The following is a 21,618-nucleotide window of genomic DNA, read 5'->3' on the forward strand; positions in this document are numbered from 1 at the left end:
AGGGTCCTGGGATCGAGCCCCGCATCAGGCTCTTGGCTCATCGGGGAGCCTGCTTCCTCCTCTCTCTCTCTGCCTGCCTCTCTGCCTACTTGTGATCTCTGTCTGTCAAATAAATAAATAAAATCTTTGAAAAAAAAAAAAAAGACTTTATTTTGAGGGGGGAGATGTAGGTTCACAGCAAAATGAAGAAGAAGTACAGATTTTCCCATATACCTCTTGCCTCACACATGCAGAGCCTTCCCCATTATCAACATTCCCCACTAGCGGGGCGCATTTGTTACAACTGATGAACTTATACCGACACATCATTATTACTCTAAGTCCATAGTTTACATTAGCGTTCACTTTTGGTGGTGTACCTTCTATGGGTTTGGACAAATGTATCCATTATTAGAGTATCATACGGAATTTGTATACTGCCCTAAAAAGTCCTCTGTTCTCCCCCTCTCCCATATCCCCCACCCCCACCCCCAGGCAACCACTGATTTCCCTACTGACTCCACAATTTTGACCTTCCCATAATGCCATATAGTTGGAATCATACAGTATGTAGCCTTTCACTTAGTAATATGCATTTAAGGTTCCCTCATGTCTTTTTCTGGTCTGACAGCTCATTTCCTTTTAGCAACAGACATCAATCCATTGTCTGGATGTACTACAGTTTATTCATCCATTCACCTACTGAAGGACATCTGAGTTGCTTCCACGTTTTGGAAATTACAAAAAAAAGTTTCTATGAACATCTGTGTGCAGGTTTTGTACAGAGTTAAGTTTTTAATTCATTTGGGTAAATACCAAGGAATGCAATCACCGGATCCTATGGTAAGAGTATGTTTAGTTTTGTAACAAATCACCAAACTGTCTTTGAAAGTGGCTATACCACTTTGCATTCCCACCAGCAACCACTGAGAGTTCTCATTGTTCCACATTCTTGTCAGCATTTGGTGTTGTCAGAGTTCTGGATTTTGGCCATTCTAGTAGGTATGTGGTGGTATCTCATTGTTGTCTTCATTTGCGTTTCCCCAGTGACATACGATATGGAGCATGTTTTCATATGATTTTTTGTCATCTGTATGAGATGTCTGCCATGATCTTTGGCCCAATTTTTAAATTGAGTCATTTGTTTTCATATTGAGTTTCAAGAGTTCTTTGTATAACAGATAATGTCCCTTTAACAGATGAGTATTTTATAAATATTTTTGCCCAGTGTGGCTTGTCTTATTCTCTTGACATTGTCTTTTGTGGTGTAGAAGCTTTTAATTCCAATAAACTTCATCCTTTATCAATTATTTCTTTCATGCACCACATCTTCAGTGTTGTAGCTAAAAAGCCATTGTCATACCCAATGTCATGGAAATTTTCTCCTGTTAACCTTCAAGGAGTTTTATAGTTTTGCATTTTACACTTAAGTCTGATCCATTTTTGAGTTATTTGTAAAAACTGAGGTATACTTGACATATAAAATTATATTAGTATCAGGTGTACAACATGATTCATGTATTTGTATTACATTTGTATGAATGCAAAATGATTACCAAATAAGTCTATTTAACAGCCGTCACCACACACCATTATAACTTTTTCTTCTGATAAAAACGTTTAAGATCTATTCTCTTAGCAACTTTCAAATACACAGTACAGTATTATTAACTTTAGTCACTATGCTGTACATTACATTCACATCATTTATTTGTTTTACAACTGGAAGTTTGTATCTTTTGACCATCTTCACCCATTTTGCCCAACCCAACCAATCCACGAGCTTGATTTTTTTTTTTTTTGAGTCCATGTATAAGTGAGGTTATATGGTCTTTGTGTTTCTCTGTGTGACTTATTTCATTTAGCGTAATGCCCTCAAGTCCATCCACGTTGTCCAAATAGCAAGATTTCATTCTTTTTTTAGCTGAATATCATTGTATTGTGTATATATATATGCCACCATTTCTTTATCTATTCATCCATCAGTGGACACTTAGGTTGCTTCTGTGTCGTGGTTATTATAAATAATGTCTCAAGGAACATGGGGGTGCATATATCTTTTTGAGTTAATGTTTCCATTTCTTTGGATAAACACCCAGAAGTGGAACTGCTGAATGCTATGGTAGTTCTATCTTTAATTTTTTGAGGAACCTCCATACTGGTTTTCATAGTGGCTGCACTAACTTACATCCCCACCAATAGTGCCCCAAGGTTCCCTTCTCTACCACCTCACTAACTCTTGTTTCCCTTGTCTTTTTTTTTTTTTTAAATATTTTACTTATTTATTTGATAGAGAGAGACACAGCGAGAGAGGGAACACAAGCAGGGGGAGTGGGAGAGGGAGAAGCAGGCTTCCCACTGAGCAGGGAGCCCAATGTGGGGCTCAATCCCAGGACTCTGGGGTCATGACCTGAGCTGAAGGCAGATACTTAATGACTGAGCCACCCAGGCGCCCCTCCCTTGTCTTTTGATACTAGTCATTCTAACACGTGTGAGAGGATATCTCATTGTGTGTGTGTGTGTTTTTTTAAAGATTTTATTTATTTATTTGACATGCAGAGATCACAAGCAGGCAGAGAGGTAGGCAGAGGGGAGAGGGGGAAGCAGGCTTGCTGCAGAGCAGAGAGCCTGATGCGGGGCTCAATCCCAGGACCCTGAGATCATGACCTGAGCTGAAGGCAGCGGCTTAACCCACTGAGCCACCCAGGCGCCCTCATTGTGGTTTTGATTTGCATTTCACTTATGGTAAGTGATACTGAGTATCTTTTTGTGTACTTGTTGGCCATCTATACGTCTTCTTTGATGAGATGTCCATTCCGATCTTCTGCACATTCTTAAGTCAGATTTTTTTTTTCCTGCTGAGTTGCATGAGTTCTTTATATATTTTGGATATATAACCCCTTTATATATTTTGGATATTAACCCCTTTTCAGAAATATAATTTGCAATTATTTTCTCTTACTCCTTTCCATTTTGTTGACAGTTTCCTTTGTCGTGCAAAAGCTTTTTAGTTTGATGTATTTGATGTATTTATTTTTGCTTTTGTCGCCTTTGCTTTTGTCAAATCCCAAAAAATCACCACCAAGACTCATGTCTATGCTTTCTTATAAAAGTTTTGTGATTTCAGGTCTTATGTTCAAGTCTTTAATATATTTTGAGTTTTTTTTTGTATGGTGAAATATAGGGTCTTGTTTTATTCTTTTGCATGTGGCTGTCCTGTTTTCCCAGAATTGTTTATTGACTAGATTGTCTTTTTCTCATTGTATATTCTTGGCTCCTTGCTGTAAATTAAATGGCCATAAAAGAGTATGTTTATTTCTGGACTCTCTATCTGTTCCTTTGATCTATCTATGTGTCTTGTTTTTATGTTAATATCATACTGTTTTGATTGTTATAGTTTTGTAATATAGTTTGAAATTGGGAATGATTCCTCCAACTTTGCTCTTCTTTCCTCAGATTGCTTTGGTTACTGGGGGTCTTTTGTGGTTCCATAAAAATTTCGGAATTCTTTGTTCTATTTCTGTGAAAAAATGCCATTGGAATATTGATAGAGATTGCACTGAATATGTAGATTGCTGTGGGTAGTATGGACATTTTGACTATATTAATTTTTCTCATCCATGAGCATGGACTATCTCCCCATTTATTTGCATTTTCTTCAATTTCTTTCATCAGTGTTTCTTGTTTTTGGTGTACAGGTCTGTCTTCCCTTAGTTACATTTATTCCTAGGTATTTCAGCCTTTCTGATGAAATTATAAATGGGATTATTTTCTTAATTTCTTTTTCTGAGAGTTCATCATTAGTACAGAAACAGCAGATTTTTGTATTTTGATTTTGTGTCTTCCAGCTTTATTGAATTTATTATTTCTAACAGTTATTCAGTGGGTTAATTTTTGGGAAGGGTATAAGTTCTGGATATAGAGTCTTTTTTTTTTTTTTTTTGCATGGAGATGTCCAGTAGTTCTAGCACCATCTGTTGAAAAGACTGTCTTTATTCCACTGTATTGCCATTGTTCCTCTGTCAATGATCAGTTGACTAAATTTATATGGGTCTCTTTCTGGATACTCTATTCTGTTCCACTGATCTATCTGTCCTATCACAATATGACACTAACTTGATTACCATAGCTGTAGTAAGTCTGAAGTTGAGTAAGTCAGTTCTCCAACTTTGATCTGCTCTTTCAATACTGTGTTGGTTTTATGGGTCTTTGCATCTCTCAATAAATTTTAGAGTCATGTATCAGTATCTACAAAATGACTTACTGGGGTTTTAACTGGGATTGCACTGATTCTATAGAAAAATTAAAATCTTGACAATACTGACTCTTTTAATCTATCAATATGGCATATCTCTCCATTCATTTAGTTCTTTAATTTCATTCATCAGAGTTTTGTAGTCTTCCTCATATAGACTTTGTACAAATATTGTTAGAGTTATATCTAAACATTTCACTTTTGTGGGTGCTAATACAAAAAGGAATTTTGTGTTTAATTTCAAATTCCATTTGTTCATTGCTGGTATACAGGAAAGTAACTGACTTTTTGTTTATTAACCTTTATCCTGAAATCTTGCGATAATTATTTACCAGTGGCTCTTTAGGCACACATTTGCTTTACTGGGGCTCACTTAGACATGAAAAAAATGCCAGTTGACTGTCTATCTCCCAAGGACACTCATGTACTCAGTGTCTTTGGTCTTAGCTCTCTGACATTCACAGTCTACGACATTTGTTGGTTGACAACAAGCTAAGGTAACAGTTTTCTGTGTTCCACAGAGTCCTAGAGCTTCATGCCATTGTGTCTCCCCAAAGACCACTTAGGATGGAATTTAATGTGTAGGGCTCTGAGCTTTGTATGCCATTTTAGGCAGAGTAACTCAGTTTTTCTTTTAATTTTGAAATTATTCTGGATTTACAGAAGAGTTGCAGAGATGGTACAGATATTTTCAAGATATCTTTACCCAGTTTGCCCCACTGTTGCTATATTACAGAACTATAATGCATTATGAAAACTAAAAAATTAGATTACTCAACTAAATACTATTAATTAAGTTACATACTTTATTTGGATTTTCACTGACTTTTCCACAAATGTACTATTTTGAGCAGCTTGGTTTTTATCTGTTTTACCAAATGAGCTTCATGTGAGATTTCATTTAGACAGTCTGCTGGTTGCTTCTCTCCCTGGGCTTTCTCCTACCTCCACTTTATAAACTTTCAGATAATGCTAGTGACGATGGAGGCAAAGTGAAATGGCAGCTTTTATTCTTATTGTCTCAAAGTGCTTTAGCATCTATTACTTACTGACTCTTCCGGTATCCTTATGAGGTCAAGGAAAACGGAGCAGATATTTTTAATTTTTGTTTTAAATTAAATGTGGAATTAAACTAGCAGATGGGGAAACCGAGGCACATAGAGATGGAGTAACTTGTAGGTAAGAGTCAAATTGAAGTAGGTCACCTAACTGTTGGTTGACCTTTTCATTGTCTCCATAGGCCTTCAGGTGAGCAAAACATACCTGAGAGAGAAAAGCTGATCAGCCTCCGACTTCCTTGGCCTTGGACAGTCTCATCAGAGCCAATGCTTTTAAAAATCTGTAAGAAGGAAAATGGGAGACAAGCAAAACAAGCATTGAAAGAGATACTCACACTGCAAAGCAAACATGCTTAATCACAGTTATTTCTCCAACTATAGTCTATAAAGACAGCAGTGTTGTGATTTTATTAGGCTACTATTGATTAAAACAAGCTTCTAGCAATCTTATGTCTTTCCCAGTAATAGAGGATCTGCTAGTGGGGAGGAGGGGTATTTTTCAGAGTAATGGAAATCAACAAACACAATTACTGTAATATTAGAGGCTCTTTGTAACTACTTATGTAAACAACATCTTTTCACATTCAAATTTGCAAAAACTATTTATTAAAGCAGACCCTAAGGCAACAGAATGATAGGTCAATAGATGTTTACTGCTGTAATTATAATGTGTTTCCATTTAGCAAAGTATGCTGTAAAACTGCGGTACCTCCATTTCTTCTGATCTGTATTATTATCTAGGGATTTCCAGGAAATTCTGTGTATTAGGGAAGAGCCTGAGCATAACATTGAGAACTACTCTGAGGTCTCTCTTATTTAATCTGGGAAATTTCAGAAACATAATTGTTACATGGATTATCTGTAGTCTGGTAAGTATTTGCCAGTCAAGTTGCTAAAATGTTTTATTTTCCAGCATTGCTCAATATATATCTGCTAATTTTTAATCAGAACACCTAAAGTCTTTGCTTCCATTTTCTCCTAGGAAAGTTCTACTCAGAAATGATCGTGACTATTTATTCAAAGGCAGATTTACTATTTAAAGCACTGCATTTGCAGAAAGTAATTTTTAAAGTCAGATTATTAAGCAAATTCATAGTGTCTACTTTTTTTTTTTGGTAAGGACTTTATTTATTTATTTATTTGACAGAGAGAGAGAGAGAGAGAGAGAGCACAAGCAGGGGGAGAGGCAGAGGGAGAGGGAGAAGCAGGCTCCCTGCAGAGAAGGGGAAGCCCAATGCAGGACTCAATCCCAGGACTCTGGGATCATGACCTGAGCCAAAGGCAGTGGCTTAACCAACTGAGCCACCCAGGCGCCCAAGTGTCCAGCCCTTTTTTTTTTTTTTTTTAAGATTTTATTTATTTATTTGACAGACAGAGATCACAAGTAGGTAGAGAGAGAGGAAGAGAAGCAGGCTCCCTGCTGAGCAGAGCCCCATGCGGGGCTCAATTTCAGGACCCCAGGACCATGACCCGAGCCGAAGGCAGAGGCTTCAACCCACTGAGCCAGCCAGGCGCCCCCCAAGTTTCCAGTTTTTAGGAGATAATCTGTCCTGAGAAAGGAGAAGACAGAAAACTTGAACTTGACGACCTCTAGCTCAAAGCCTCTGTTGCAGGTTGTGGGGCTGTTTCTATTGCCTTTCAGTATCCTTGATGCTGTAAGAGTATGACTGTATGTTACCACCAAGCTGCCTTTGTAAGACTTGAGTGTAACGACTGGGCATCACTAGGGCTCACAACTTTGGCCCAGGAGAGTACAAAGGGATTTCTAGAATCCTTCCTCATACTGAGCTGGTGCCCCTGGTGTGCCTAGGTGCTTGGCTTTAGCTAATGTGCAAATCTCCTCAGTATACCTGTTTCAGACCCAAGTGCAAGGTGCATCTCAGGGCTCCTGGGCTGCTGGCAGAGGAAATCAATATCCATGACATATGGAATAGATCTTGGCATCAAGTGAGACAAGAGACAGGTCTGTTCTCTGAGTCTCATTTGATAATAAAGAATCAGAGGAAGACACGGCCTGGGATTTGTGGGTTGGGAATATGGGCTTGTCCCAAGGCATTATATCCCCTCAATTTGGAAAGCCTGATTCTTCCTACTCTGTGTGTGGTCTTCACATTGCCCGGCTGACACAGAGCCAGAGAAGTCAACAAACAGCTCACACACTGTGTCCTCAGCCTCGACCCTTCTCCTAACTCTTGAAGTGGCCAATACACCTAAGTATAAATCAAAATTACTTAATGTAAACTTTTCTTCTTTGTCGGACCTATGTCCAGATGAAGGCCATAGGAGCTCCCGATAGGCTGGCCACAACCCCTTATGCTGCTGTACCTGCCAGTGTAGGACAATGACAACTGTCTTCCTAATTCTAGTTTAAAGATGCCAACATCTAGCTGATCTCCTCAGAATATAAGATCATTGAAGACACAACAAAAACTATACTTTAATATAGACTTGTAGAATTTTAAGTCTCAAGTGTGTGCATTCCAATTTTTAAAAAGTGGAGGATTAAACTACACATTTCCTAACAGACTAACACAAGCTTAAACCTTCAGTCATAGCAAAGGATAGTTTGAAGCATATATATCTTGCTTCTTCCTATTTAAATATCCCTCTGCTGGTTATTCAGGATATTTATAAATTTGTAAATATGCAGGATATTTACAAACTATTTCTTCATCTTTATGGCATCAAAAAACAGGTCTGTAGACCAAGAGAGAAGTGTATATTTTTCAGAGGCTACTAAGCTCACAGGGGAGACACGCATTTAAAACCCCACAGAAGTCTACTTAACTCGTGGCTTTTTGTTAATGTTATTTACAGTCATCTCGGCGCCAGATTGACGATATGAATGTGGCAGCCAACAGTAACTGTGATTAACATTTTCCAGGAAGTAAAAATGTTTGCGTGTTTTAGGAAGGTTCTGCATCCTGACGTCTTGGTGGAGGTGAGTTCCACGGGTGTGTTTAAGGTTAAAAGATCTGCCGCACATATAGACGCCCTACCACTTATGGACTGTGAAAACGGTGTGAAGACTCGGCCGGAGAGTTCACCCTGGAACCACCTGAGTGAGGTGATGGAGGCACGTGAACAGACTGCGCATCTTCTCGGGTCAGTAGGTTCTCTTAGTTCCCTTTGCTCTTCCTGGTGTATGATGCCTCGCTGTTACCCTAAACGCCCGGTGCTAGTCCCAAGGCCCCCACTCGGATGCGGCCCTTGCCATTTCACTGGTTGTTTCCCACACAGATGTCTCCACAGCAAGCCTCCTTGGCAAATGGCTTAACAGATTCACAGCCGAATCTGTTGGTGGTGTGCAGAAGATTCCCGAAGGCCACCGAGAAGGCCCCTGGGGTTGAGTGAAGGGCTTTGGGGTTAATTCTGATGTATCTCTCCTACTCACATTCTCATTTTCTCTTTAGGTCTGCTGTCTGAAAGGCTCTAAGTATGAATCCACACCGTTACATGCTCCCAGAACACAATTAGGCAAAAACTAGAGTGGAGAGCAGGCCTTTTTACCCTGGCAGGGGACCTCTGCTTCAGCGGTATGAAGATGTGTAGCTGTTCGCCGGAAACAGGCGTGCCTTGAACATGCGGTCATATGAGCGTGTTGACCTACATCCTCCATCTCCCAGTGTCTGAGAACACAGAGGTTTTTTGACGGGTGCCCGCTCCTTCCCAGAGGTAGGCAAGTGTGCCCTGGGGTGGGGGTGGGGCAAGGACATCTGCTCTGGAGCACCCACTGTACTCAAAATTTGGGGTAAAACTAATTTAAAAACAAACATGAAGAGCTTTAAAGTCGAATGCAAAATATGTGTGCATTTTGAGGTAAAAAAGGAGTTTTCAAAGAACTCTCTTGCATGGGAAAGGTGACTCTTGAGTTGTTTCTGTGACTGTCCCAGACCTGGCTCCTCTTCCTCAGGTAAAAGCTGGAAAAGCTCCATGTAGCACACTGACCCACCCCCAGCATTTCCAATAGGGGTGTGGCCACAGTATGCTCAATTCTAATGCATTAACTCCATTTATATAGCCACAATTATTCTCAAATAATTGTAGCTGACTCTTCCTTCTAAGATGCTGACAAGGTTTGTGTTCAGTTCCAGAACAATTCAAGCAACAATGATGCCAGAAGTTGAAATTCGTGACTTCCCTGAACCTTTATTTGTTTATTTTTAAAAAGATTTTATTTATTTATTTGACAGAGACGGAGATCACAAGTAGGCAGAGAGGCAGGCAGAGAGAGAGGAAGGGAAGCAGGCTCTGTGCTGAGCAGAGAGCCCGATGTGGGGCTCGATCCCAGGACCCTGAGATCATGACCCGAGCCAAAGGCAGAGGCTTAACCCACTGAGCCACCCGGGTAGCCCTGAATCTTTATTTATATACCTGAGCCAGGTAACTCTGATTTTCCTATAAATGCAAAGTGCAGGGCTCCATGACTGTTAATATGAATTTAAAAATCAGGTGCCAGCTAACACTGCATTACCAATAGTAAGCTATCCAAGCTGTGGCATATTAGCAGCCAAGAGCAGGGAATTACAGGTTCCATTTTAGATCAGAGATCAGTGGTTCCCATACAGTTCGATATATCTTGCCTCCATCTAATAATTAATCTGATATGCCTCCAAGTGGCCTTCAAAAAATACAGAAAAAGAAATCAAACAAATCCAAGTCCCAAGTTTCATTTCTAAGTCTCTGAAATGTTCAAATGTGCAAATAATAAACAAAGAAACACATTATAAATGTTTATAGAGCATTTTAAGTACATTTGTCTTACTGAATCCTCATAATATGATTATGAGGTGGTTAGGCAACTCATTCCAAATTCTCCAGCAGAAAGGTCTATAAGCCTAAAGTACAAAGTCATCCTTAGGGGCATAAAAGAATAAAATATAAAATTCTAATAGTCAACCACATCCCAGGCCATTTCCCAACCCCAGGGACACCTGTGATGGAAGACTTACAAGGCCCATCCAAGGGGCAAGAGACAAGCAACAGGGATGAAGGCTAATGACATGTCAAGCCCGGAGCCAGTACTTCTAGACATACTCTTAGAATGGTTTACAAATTAAGCATCATTCACTCATCACTAGTTCACAAATGTGAAAGCTGAGCTCAGAACGATTTGTTGGCTTCCCCAAATGCACCTGGGATGAATCCATCTCTGGTCCCTCTGGCTTAAATAGAGTGAGTTGCAGAACCTGTAACAGAGAGCTTCAGGCCGGTGAGGCCATTTCCTCAGACCCGGCCTGGCTGCTCAGCTCTTCAGCTCCTATTCTGTTCATACTCTGTTCATATTTTGCTTCCTCCTCTCTGCCTTCTGATGCTGCTGTCACCAAGCCAGCTTCTAGAGTCCCCACTGCTCCTACTTTATTGTCTTGAAGGCAAGGCATGGGCTTCCCAATCTCAGGGGTCTTCTGCTAATCACTTTGGGCAAAAAGAGAGGGGTTGGAAAATGAGGTATTCCTCCTAGTTTTCATTGTGTGAATTGAATAAAACATGTAACTACTGGGGAATGATTTTCCAGCTCTGACTGCTTTGGGCAACACAGGACTGCAGACATTATTAGCACCAGGAGCAAATCTCCTTGGGGGCAAGGGTCTGCTGTGCGTGATTGGCTTTCTTTAAAGAAAGTGAGGAGACTGTGTACAGAGCATGCTAGCTGGAAGTAAGCAAATCCTGGATGTTCCCTGATGATTTTTAGTTTTTCTAGTTATTTGTTTAAAGAATAGTTTCTTGTGTAGTGTAGACTATTCTGAAAGTAGGAGTATAACAAACTCTACCAAATTCTAAGGCATAGTTGAGTCATTCTCTTTGTTCCGGGGCTGGGGTCCCTGACTTTAGCTGCATCAGAATCACCCGCGGGGCTTCATAAAATATAGACTAACAGGCCCGATTCCCGAGAGTCTGATTTTGTAGGTTTGGGGAGGGCCCAAGAGTCTGTATTTCTACCAAGGCTCAGATGAGGCTAATGCTGCTGAGGGGACCACACTTGGAGAAGCATCAGTCTTAAGTGTCGATTTCTTTCAAACAGTAATAGAAAGATGCCTTAGATTTGTCTGTAACTCTTATCTCAAACTGTCCTGATCCTATTTCCAAGCACCAGAAGCAGGTTCTGTAATGCCTTGGCCCATGGAGGCCCCATGCGCTGTTCAAGCCTGTACCAATTAGGGATAAAAAATCCAATTCTCTGCAGATCTGGATGACTGTCACCTAGACAGTGAGGCCCTCAGTCTGTGAAGGGTCCTCCACTCTACTCTCTGCGAGCTGATCACTGTTGCCTGGTTCCACCTGCAAAAGGCATTCTTTTGCACTCACTGAGCACAAGTGAGGCTGCAGGCTGTATGGTCCAGTGACATGTTTTCTTTGGCTAATACAGTCATAGAATTTTAAAAAATTAGTTTCCAACACATTTTTTTAAATTAAACTATTTGGGACGCCTGGGTGGCTCAGTTGGTTAGGCGGCTGCCTTCGGCTCAGGTCATGATCCCAGCGTCCTGGGATCGAGTCCCACATCGGGCTCCTTGCTCGGCGGGGAGCCTGCTTCTCCCTCTGCCTCTGCCTACCACTCTGTCTGCCTGTGCTCGCTCTCTCTCTCTCTCTCTAACAAATAAATAAATTAAAAAAAAATAAATTAAACTATTTAAAATGTGGGTTTCAGGTTTTTCCAGAATATCCAGAGTAAGCAACTGAAGCTGAGAAGTGGCAGTAGCACACCTTCCCAGGCCATCTCTCTAGAGCTGCCTTCATCAATCCTAAGACATCCATTGCTTTCCATGTTAATGCTGTGAAATCGGGGTATCGCTAATCATCAATGTGTCTTATAATTGTAATTGGGAAGCTTTTTCCAGCATGGTGGTATGAAAATCAATGATGCATCTTAATATCCATGGCATTTTAGATTTCATGAAATGTGATACCAACTTGGTTCCCTGGAAGCTTTTGGTATGTATGTATGTATGTATGTGTGTAGTATGTATGTATGCATGTAAGTATGCACGTACACGCACATGTATGGGTACACATACATGTGTGGGGGCATTAACGTACTGTGTACACATGTAATCATGTACACACGTGTGTGCATGTGTGTGTGTACATGGGTGTGTGTGGGTATGTATGTATGTATTTTTTACTTTTTTCTGTTTCATTTAAAATAACTTAGGAGATGAAACTCACATAACATAAAACTGACCTTTTCTTTTTTTTAGTATTTTATTTATTTGACAGAGAGAGATCATAAGCAGGCAGAGAGGCAGACAGAGAGGGAGGGGGAGAGGGAAGCAGGCTCCCTGCTGAGCAGAGAGCCCAATGTGGGGTTCGATCCCAGGACCCTGAGATCATGACCTGAGCCCAAGTCAGGGGCTTAACCAACTTAGCCACCCACGAACCCCTAAAATTGACCATTTTATTTTATTTTTTAATTTTTTATTTGACAGACAGAGATCATAAGTAGGCAGAGAGGCAGGCAGAGAGAGAGAGAGAAGCAGGCTCCCCGCTGAGCAGAGAGCCCGATGCGGGGCTCGATCCTAGGACCCTGGGATCATGACCTGAGCTGAAGGCAGAGGCTTTAACCCACTGAGCCACCCAGCGCCCCTAAAATTGACCATTTTAAATGGAACAATTCAGTAGCATTTAACATTCACAATATTGTATGACCACTGGTTTCTCTATGTCTTAGACATTTTAATGATTCAGAGTAAAATCTTAAACCTTATGCCCATTGAGCATTTTCTTCCCAGTCTTCTTTCCTCCCCAGCACCAGGAAAACTCCAATTTACTTTCTGTCTCTGTGGATTTACATATTTCAGATATTTCATATATATGGGCTCATACAATATATGGCCTTCTGTGACTGGATTCTTTCACTTACTGTAATGTTTCTGAGGTTTGTATGAATCAGGGCTCTCCAGAAAAACAGAACCAACAGTGTGTGTGTGTGTGTGTATACACACGCGCGTGTGTGTGCACACACACACATATAATAAGGAACTGGGTCACACATTTTTAGAGGCTTACAAGTCCTAACATCTGCAGTTAGCAAGCTGGAGACTCAGGAGAGCTGATGGTGTAAGTTCCAGTGTGAAAGCCAGCAGTCAAGACCCATGAAGGGCTGATGGTTCAGTCTGAGTCCTAAGGCAGGGAAAAACAGATGTCTCAGCTAGAAGGCAGTCAGGCTGAAGGAATTCCCTTTCATTCAACATTAGGTTAGGATTATTTTCTATTTAGATCTTCAGTTCCTAGGATGAGGCCCACCAACATTACAAAGGGCAATCTGTTTTACTCAAGTAACGTAAATGTTAAGCTCATCCGAAAATACCCTCACAGGAAAAACCCAGAATAATGTTTGACCAAATATCAGTGCACCCTGTGTCCCTGTCAAGTTGACATAAAATTAACCATCAAAAGGTTTCCCCATGATTAATCCTCTTTATGGCTGAATAATCCATGGCATGTATATGCCAGTTTTTCTTGTTGTTGAAATCCTGTCAAATTATTTTTCCCCTAGCTTTGAGATATAATGGACATATAATGATGTTGTAAGTTTAAGTCATACAATGTGTTGGTTTGATACACTTATATACCACAGAATGATTACCACCATAGTTTTAGGTAACATCTCCATCATGTCATATAATTACCATTTCATTTTTGTGGTGAGAACATTTAAGATCTACTCTCCTAGTAACTTTCAAGTTCATAATCCAGTATTATTAACTATAATCACCATGATCAACATCAGATCCCCAGAACATTATTCATCTTACAATTAAAAATTTGTATGCTTTGACCAAAATCTCCCCACCATCCCCCACCTCTCCACCCATAGAATCCACCCCTCTACTACTCTGTTTCCATGAATTTGGCTTTTTTGGATTACACATATAGGTGATACCATACAGTATCTGTCTTTTTCCGTCTTAGCACAATGCTCTCAAGATCCATGTTGTTGCAAATGGCAGGATTTCTTTTTTTCTCATGGCTAAATAATATCATTCATATATCTATATACCTATATCTATACTTATCTCAGAGTTTCTTTACCTATGCACTCACTGATGGACACTTAAGTTGTTTCCAGAGCTTGGCTACTGTGAATAATGCTGTAATGAACATGGCAATGCAGATATCTCTTCAAGATTCTGGTTTCATATTTTTGGATAGACACCAGAAGTGGGATTGCTGGATTATATGAAAATTCTATTTTTAATTTTTTAAAGATTTATTTATTATTTATTTGTCAGAGAGAGAAAGAAGGAGGGTGGGAGAGCATGAACAGGGGGAGTGGCAGGCAAAAGGAGAAGCAGGCTCCTTGCTAAGTAAGGAGCCTGATGCGGGACTTGATCCTAGAACCCTGGCACCATGACCTGAGCCAAAGGCAGATAGATGCATAACTGACTGAGCCACCCAGGTTTCCCTATTTTTAATTTTTTGAGGAAACCCATACTGTTTTCCAGAGTGGCTGCACCAATTTACATTCCCACCAACAGTGCACAAGGATACCTGTTTCTCCACATCCTCACCAGCATTCATCTCTTATCTTTTTGATGATGGCCATTTTAATAGGTGCAAGGTGATAGTTCATTGTGGTTTTGATTTGCATTTCCCTAATGATGAGTGATGTTGAGCATCTTTTCATGTGTCTGCTGCCCATCTGTATGTCTTCTTTGGAAAAATGTCTATTCAGGTCCTCTGCCCATCTTTAAATTGGTTTGTTTTTGGCTACTGAGGTCCATTAGTTCTTTATATATTTTGGATACTGGCACCTTATCAGATAACATGATTTTCAAGCACTTTCTCCCACTTTGTAGGTTGCCTTTTCATTTTGTTCATTTTTTCTTTTGCTGTGCACAAGTTTTTTAGTTTGATGTGGTTCCACTTATTAATTTTTGCTTTATAGTTAATTTTGCTCTGTTGCCTGTGACACTTTTGGTGTCCTATCCAACATATCATTGCCAAGACAAGGTCAAGGAGCTTTTTCTGTATGTTTTCTCTGAGGAATTGTATGGATTCTGGTATTTCACTTAAGTTTTTAATCCATTTGAGTTAATTTTTGTGAATGGTAGGAGATATAGGTCTAATTCATTTTTCTGCATGTGGTTTCCCCAATACCATTTATTGAAGAAATGATCCTTTCTACATTGAGGATTCTTGGCTTCCTTGTCAATATTAGTTGACTATATATATAAGGGTTTATGTCTGAGCTCTTGTTTCTTTTTCATCGGTCTATGTTTCTTTGTGTATGCCAGTGCCATCCTGTTTTGATTACAATAGCTTTGTAGTATAGTTCAAAATCAGGAAGTGTAGTATCTCCAGCTTTGTTCTTTCTTAAGATTTCTTTGATTATTTTGGGTCCTTTGTGGTTCCATACAAATTTTAGGATTGTTTTTTCTATTTCTATGAAAAGTGCTATTGGAATTTGGATAAAGATTGCACTGAATCTATCCATTCCTTTGGGTAGTTATGGGTGTTTAATAGCATTAATTCTTCCACTCCATGAACATGGAATATCTATTTTTTTGTGTGTCTTCTTTAATTCCTTTCATCAAAGCCTCGTACTTTTCAGTGCACACTTTTTACTTCTTTGCTTAAATGTATTTCTAAGTATTTGTTTTTGATGCTATTGTAAGTGGTATTTTTTTTTCTTATTTCTTTGGCATTTTCTGATAGTATATAGAAACAACTGATTTACATATGTTAATTCTGTATCCTCCAACTTTACTGAATTCACTGAGTGATTAGTTCTAAGAGTTTTCTGGTGTGGTCTTCAAGATTTTCTATATATAAGATCATATTTTTAAAAAGACTGTATCATTGCAAACAAAAGACAACATTACTTTTTCTTTTCCAATTAAGATCCATTTATTTCTTTTTCTTGCCTGATTACTCTGGCTAGGACTTCCAATACCATGCTGAATGGGGACCCTTATCTTATTCTTGATCTTAAAGGAAAAGCTTTCAACCTTTCATGTTGGCCTTTCACTCTGGGTTTGTTATATACAGCCTTTATTACACTGAGGTATGTTCTGCCCAATTTTCTGTATTTTTTTTTTTTTTTTTGCCATGAAAGGATGTTGTATTTTATCAAATGCTTTTTCTGCATCTACTGACTTGATCACATGATTTTTATCTTTCGTTCCATTAATATTTATTTTACTTATTGATTGATTTGCATATGTTGAACCTTTCTTGCATCCGAAGGATAAATCCCACTTTGATCATACTGTATCATCCCTTTAGTGTACTGTTAAATTCTGTTTGCAAATATGTTGTTGAGGATTTTTGCATCTATATTCATCAAAGATGTTGGTCTGCAGTTTTCTTTCTTATAGTGTCCTTATCTGGCTTTGGTTTTAGGGTATTACTGGCCTTGTAAAATGAGTTTGGGGGTGTTCCCTCCTCTTCATTTTTTTTTAAGTTTGAAGAGCACTGGTGTTAATTTTTCTTTAAATGTTTGATAGGAAAAACCAATGAAACCATCTGATCCTGGGATCTCTTGAGGGAAAGTTTTTGATTACTGATTCAATCCCCTTACCTATTATTGATCTGTATAGATTTCTATTTCTTCATGATTCAGTTTTTGTAGGTTGTATGTTTCTAGGAATTTCTCCATTTCTTCTAGGTTATCTAATTTGTTAGTGTATAAATATTCACAGTCATCACTTATTAGCCTCTGAATTTCTGAGGTATTAGAATGTCTCCTCTTTCATTTCTGATTTTATTTATTTCAGTTTTCTTTCTTTCTTTTTTTTTTTTCTTAGTATAGTTAAAGGTCGGTGGATTTTGTTTATCTTTTCAAAAAACTAGTTCTTAGTTTTGTTAGTCTTTTCTATAGTTTTGTTGGTCTTTTTTCATTTATTTCTGCTGGGATTTTTGTTTTTTCTTTTTTCTGCTAACTTTGGGCTTAGTTCTTTTTTTTCCTAGTTCCTTTAAAGTGTAAATTTAGGTTGTTTATTTGTTCTTTTTTTTTCTTAATGTAGACATTTATCACTATAAAAGTCCTTCTTAAAACTGCTTTTGCAGCATACTACAGGTTTTGATATGTTGTATTTTCATTTTCATTTGTTTCAAGGTATTTTTAAATTTCTCTTTTGATTTCTTCTTTGGCCCATTGGTTGTTTTAAAATATGTTGTTTAATATATAAATATAGATATATAGATATAGATGATAGATAGATAGATGCTATAAATAGACCCCTTTGTAATTATATGATGACCTTTGTTTCTTATTAGTTTTTGGCATACACAGTGATGAAGGTCAGCCATGGGGCTCAAGGGTGGCATCCTGCATTTGCAACAGCCGGAGAGGCCTAGGCTGGCCCCTGGTGTGGTTTATAGGCTCTGATGGAAGAGAGTAGAATGAGCTAAGATAGACCGTGATAGTTTGCACTGACAGACACAAGTACTTATGGGGCAAAAGCTGGTAAAATCTAGAGGAGTTCTGCCACAGCTGAGCTGGTCATTAATTCCTTTTACAGTGGTGGAAGCTGCTGGGTTTGTCTATAGAGCAGGTCACCGTGAATCATGATCGTTCCTGCTGCATGCTGCTATTGGTACACCTTATTTTTCTTCCTTGTTCCTAGCTAGCTCTATACAGCTCAGCTTTGCTGGTCTGGGTGTGGTGAAATCCAAGTGGGACCTTTGTGTTGTACCCTAAAATACTGGGGACACTCACTCTGTTCTTCCTTTCCCAGAGAGGGGAACTCCTTCTATCTGGGGGCTTCCCTCAGCATCCCTGGGCGGGTGAGCAGTGTCAACCTGGGAAAGGAGATGACGATGCTGCCAAAGCTGTCTTCCTTCTATTCTTGTGTGATTATTCTTAGGATTTTTGTTCACTGCATTGCTGAAGTTTCTTATGTGGACTCCACAGCTCCCCCAGAGCTGTTTCTGCTCATGGACAGCTAATTGTGGATGTTTGTGGGGTGACAGAAGCTACAATCTCCTATACCACCACCTTGATGACATCACTCCCACAATTTGTTTCTTGCTCTTGTATTTCACCAAAAAATGTATGGAGGTTGTGATAAGCAGGTGTTCTATTGGGTGTTGACAGCTCAAGCCAGAGTCTGCGCACCCCCTTCTCTGCTGGCTTCTCTTCAGTGTGTGGCCCAAGGCAAGAAAATCAACTCTTCTGATTCTCACTTTCCCTTTCTGCCAAATGGAGGCCAGAACGGAACCTCCTCTCAGAGTTCTCCTGAGACCTGAATGAGGTGCTCATGAAACACTCAGCACAAAGGCTGGCACACAGTAGAAGCTCTCAATGAGGCCAGTGTTGTTATTTATACTGTGACTTGTTTTTAAGCCTCTGACTTTTTATTGTTAAGTACTATGTTAGCAGGTTATCTAATATTTGATTCTTTACTCTTCAATGAAGAACACGAAGCATAAAGAGGTCAATCCAGGCATCTGCTTGGCTGGCTCTGAAAAAGAGACGTGACCACAAGGTAGTCTGAAAGCTGCCTCCAGGCCTTCTGCATGCCTGGGTCAGTTTTCTGCTCTGCCAGACTCTCTTCTAAATCCACACCTCAGGTCAACAAATGCATTGTCTGCTATGCCACACTCATTTGAATTAATTTAATGTACTTGGAATCTTGTCCATATTTTTCTATCCTCAGTTTTCCAACAAATTCATGTTAAGCTGCTATTTTAATCATCTTGGCCTTCATGAAATAGAAAAATAGAAGCAACTGTGCAGTAAGCTTATGTTAGCTTCTACGTTCTTCTTCAGTTGGCCCAGACAGCAGATGAGCACATCTTGCTTATTGTGGAGCTGATCTGAGGGACCATGGGTCTAGGATGAAGGGTCACAGGTTGAGATTAGGGGTCACAGAGCTAGGGCAGGCAGGGAGGTGGTGGTGGGCAGAACTTCTGGAAAGTTTCCATCAGAAGATAGGGGAAGCCTGTAGGGAGTTCTGAGCATCTCCCTGGTTACTTTGTGGGAAAGCTGGACTAAGGGCAAGTACTTGGCAGCTCACGGGGAAGGAAGGGTGGCAGCTCTGTTTCTTCAGAGACCATGTGCATTCCTGGGAGTGAACATCTACATAATGTGGGTAGTTAGGAACTCTGGTTGAGTTGGTTTGGCTTGTCTCTTTCCTTCCCCATCTTTAACCCCCAAAACTGGGAGGCCTGAAGGGGCCCTTTTAAGCCTTGTGGTAGGAAAGAATGGGCCTAAGAGTTTTCTTGGACCAGGAAAGAGTTTCCAGGGGCCTCAAGGTTTCCTGCCCCTGGTATACCAGCCCTGCATAATCCCAGGGACTGATCCCATGATTAGGTGATGGGATATGTCACAGTTGACTTTGAGAGGCGGAGATAATATGGTGCATCTAATGTAATCACATGAGCCCTTTAAATCTGGGTCCAAAGGGCAGAGAGAAAGAGGGAGTCAGAGTTCCAGAGTGAGAAGGATTTGATGCACTATTGCTAGCTTGAAGAGCCACCAAGGAAACAGGAACTACAACCACGAGGGACTGAGTTCTTCAACAAGACTGCGCTTGAAAGCAGAATTCCCCTGCAACTCCCAGATGAGAACTCAGCCTGGCTGATGCCTTGATGTTGTATTGACCTGTGATCCACTGAGCAGAGAATGCAGCCATCACGTGCGGGACTTCTGACCTTCAGAAATCGAGCTAATCTATGCTGTTTTAAGCTGCTAGCTTTGTGGTAATTCATTACACAACAAGAGAAGACTAACACAACCTTCTTCATTCTATTTCCTTTATGAGCCAGAGCTCATTTTCCACACATTCTTCTTGCCTTGTGAAAAAATCTGCCCTTTCTTAGAACCAACAGATGTACTTCTCCTGAGCCGACTGTGGCCAGTTTTCATCCCTGGTAAACCATGAACTGTGTAACTGGACTTGTTTCCCTGTTAGCAAGGACCACTTGAACACAGAGCCATCAGCCCCCACCACAGCCCCTGTAAAATGTGTGCCCACCATGGTCCTGAGCACACGAACCTGACCCGGGAGCCCCACCCTTCACTGCTTATATATTCTGTTAGTAGCCTGAGATCCTCTTTGAAGCAAGGCAGGGCATGTGTGTACACACACACACACACACACAATTTTCCCTATTTCCAGACTCTTAGGACACTTTGTAGGGGCAAAAAATGGACAGTTCATGATTAACAACCGGAGCAACTGCTTTAAATTTAAAATACCTGGAAAGGTGTTTGGAGGGTAAATATATTAACTGTATCATTTGGAAATATAACTAACCCACTATCTAAAAAAGAATTTATTCTATGTTTCTCAACTTTTCAGAAATACCTATATGTGTATAAAACCTCATTTGGCATATACAATAACTTATGTTGTATATTATAAACATGTATGTACATGTGTATATGTCTGTATCTATAAATGTATAGAATTGAATGATACCCTCCCCTTAAGTAACAATCCTTTCATTGTTAATCAATCTTTAAAATCAACCATTTTGTGTGCTTTCTGCACTGAAGACCACACTTTCACTAAAGCCAAACCATGCCAGAGCACACTCTGAAAGCCAGGGGAAAGAAGTCAGGGAAAGGTGCCACAAAAGTACATGAAGGGGAGATTGGCAGTGGGAGAGGCAGGGCCAGGGGGGTCCACCCCTAATCTCTCTCCTGTGGCCCTCGAGTGCCATGGGGTACTTGGCATTTTCCATCAGGGAGCTGATCTTCTGACAGGCGATGGATTGCTTCAATACTGTGCAGCTGGAGGTATAGCCCAGGTTTGCTCTGGAGCTGAATACTCCTCAACTGGGTGTCGCTGGATGAGGCGGAATGAGCCAGGGGAGGAAGGGGAGGAAGGAGGCTGTCGGCAGACAGAACCGCTGCAGCAAAGGCAGAGTGATGCAAACTAGCCTGGTGTTCTGGGAGCTGCCAGCATGGCCCCATCCCTGAGCTGGAAAGCATGGTGACCCTGAGACTCTGCAGCGTCAGGAAGTGGAGGCTGGTGTTGCCATGTTTGGGACATTTAAATGTATGCTTTATTTTTATTTCTTTTTTATCATGGTATATGTTTAGGAACTTGATCTTTACTTATAGGCAAGAGAGAATCACTGAATGTTTGGTTTTATTTGGGGGGGAATAACTTTGTCTTTAAATGATCCAATTCACTTCAGAAAGGAAGACATACTCATTGCAGAAGCGTGGTGATGCTCTGGACAGGAGTTCAAAGCTTAGATTGTGCTCCAAAGGCTCCCATGGTCATAGCCCGGAGGCTGACGTGGAGGGCATTTCTGTACCATCATCCAGGCTCTCCAGACCCAAAGAGGTGGACCCTCTGGGTGTGGCAAGGACATTCATCCTTAAAACTCCCCCGGCGAGTCTAGGCTACACTTCAGACTGAACCA

At 40.3% G+C, this 21,618-nt stretch overlaps 1 protein-coding gene across 3 annotated transcripts in view; it reads right to left on the reverse strand.

Annotated features, from left to right (window-relative positions):
- The window catches only part of HECW1 (HECT, C2 and WW domain containing E3 ubiquitin protein ligase 1), a gene marked incomplete at its 5' end in the record, with an annotated part of 447,342 nt that overhangs the window by 148,137 nt on the left and 277,587 nt on the right, over nucleotides 1–21,618 (reverse strand). For all 3 annotated transcript variants that reach the window (XM_080818019.1, XM_080818018.1, XM_080818020.1), the window contains one exon: nucleotides 5,498–5,573. In XM_080818019.1, the coding sequence (XP_080674145.1) occupies nucleotides 5,498–5,573 (76 nt within the window). The remainder of the gene's footprint in view (nucleotides 1–5,497; nucleotides 5,574–21,618) is intronic.

Source organism: Martes martes, assembly GCF_963455335.1.
Source record: "Martes martes genome assembly, chromosome: 11".
NCBI lineage: Eukaryota > Metazoa > Chordata > Mammalia > Carnivora > Mustelidae > Martes > Martes martes.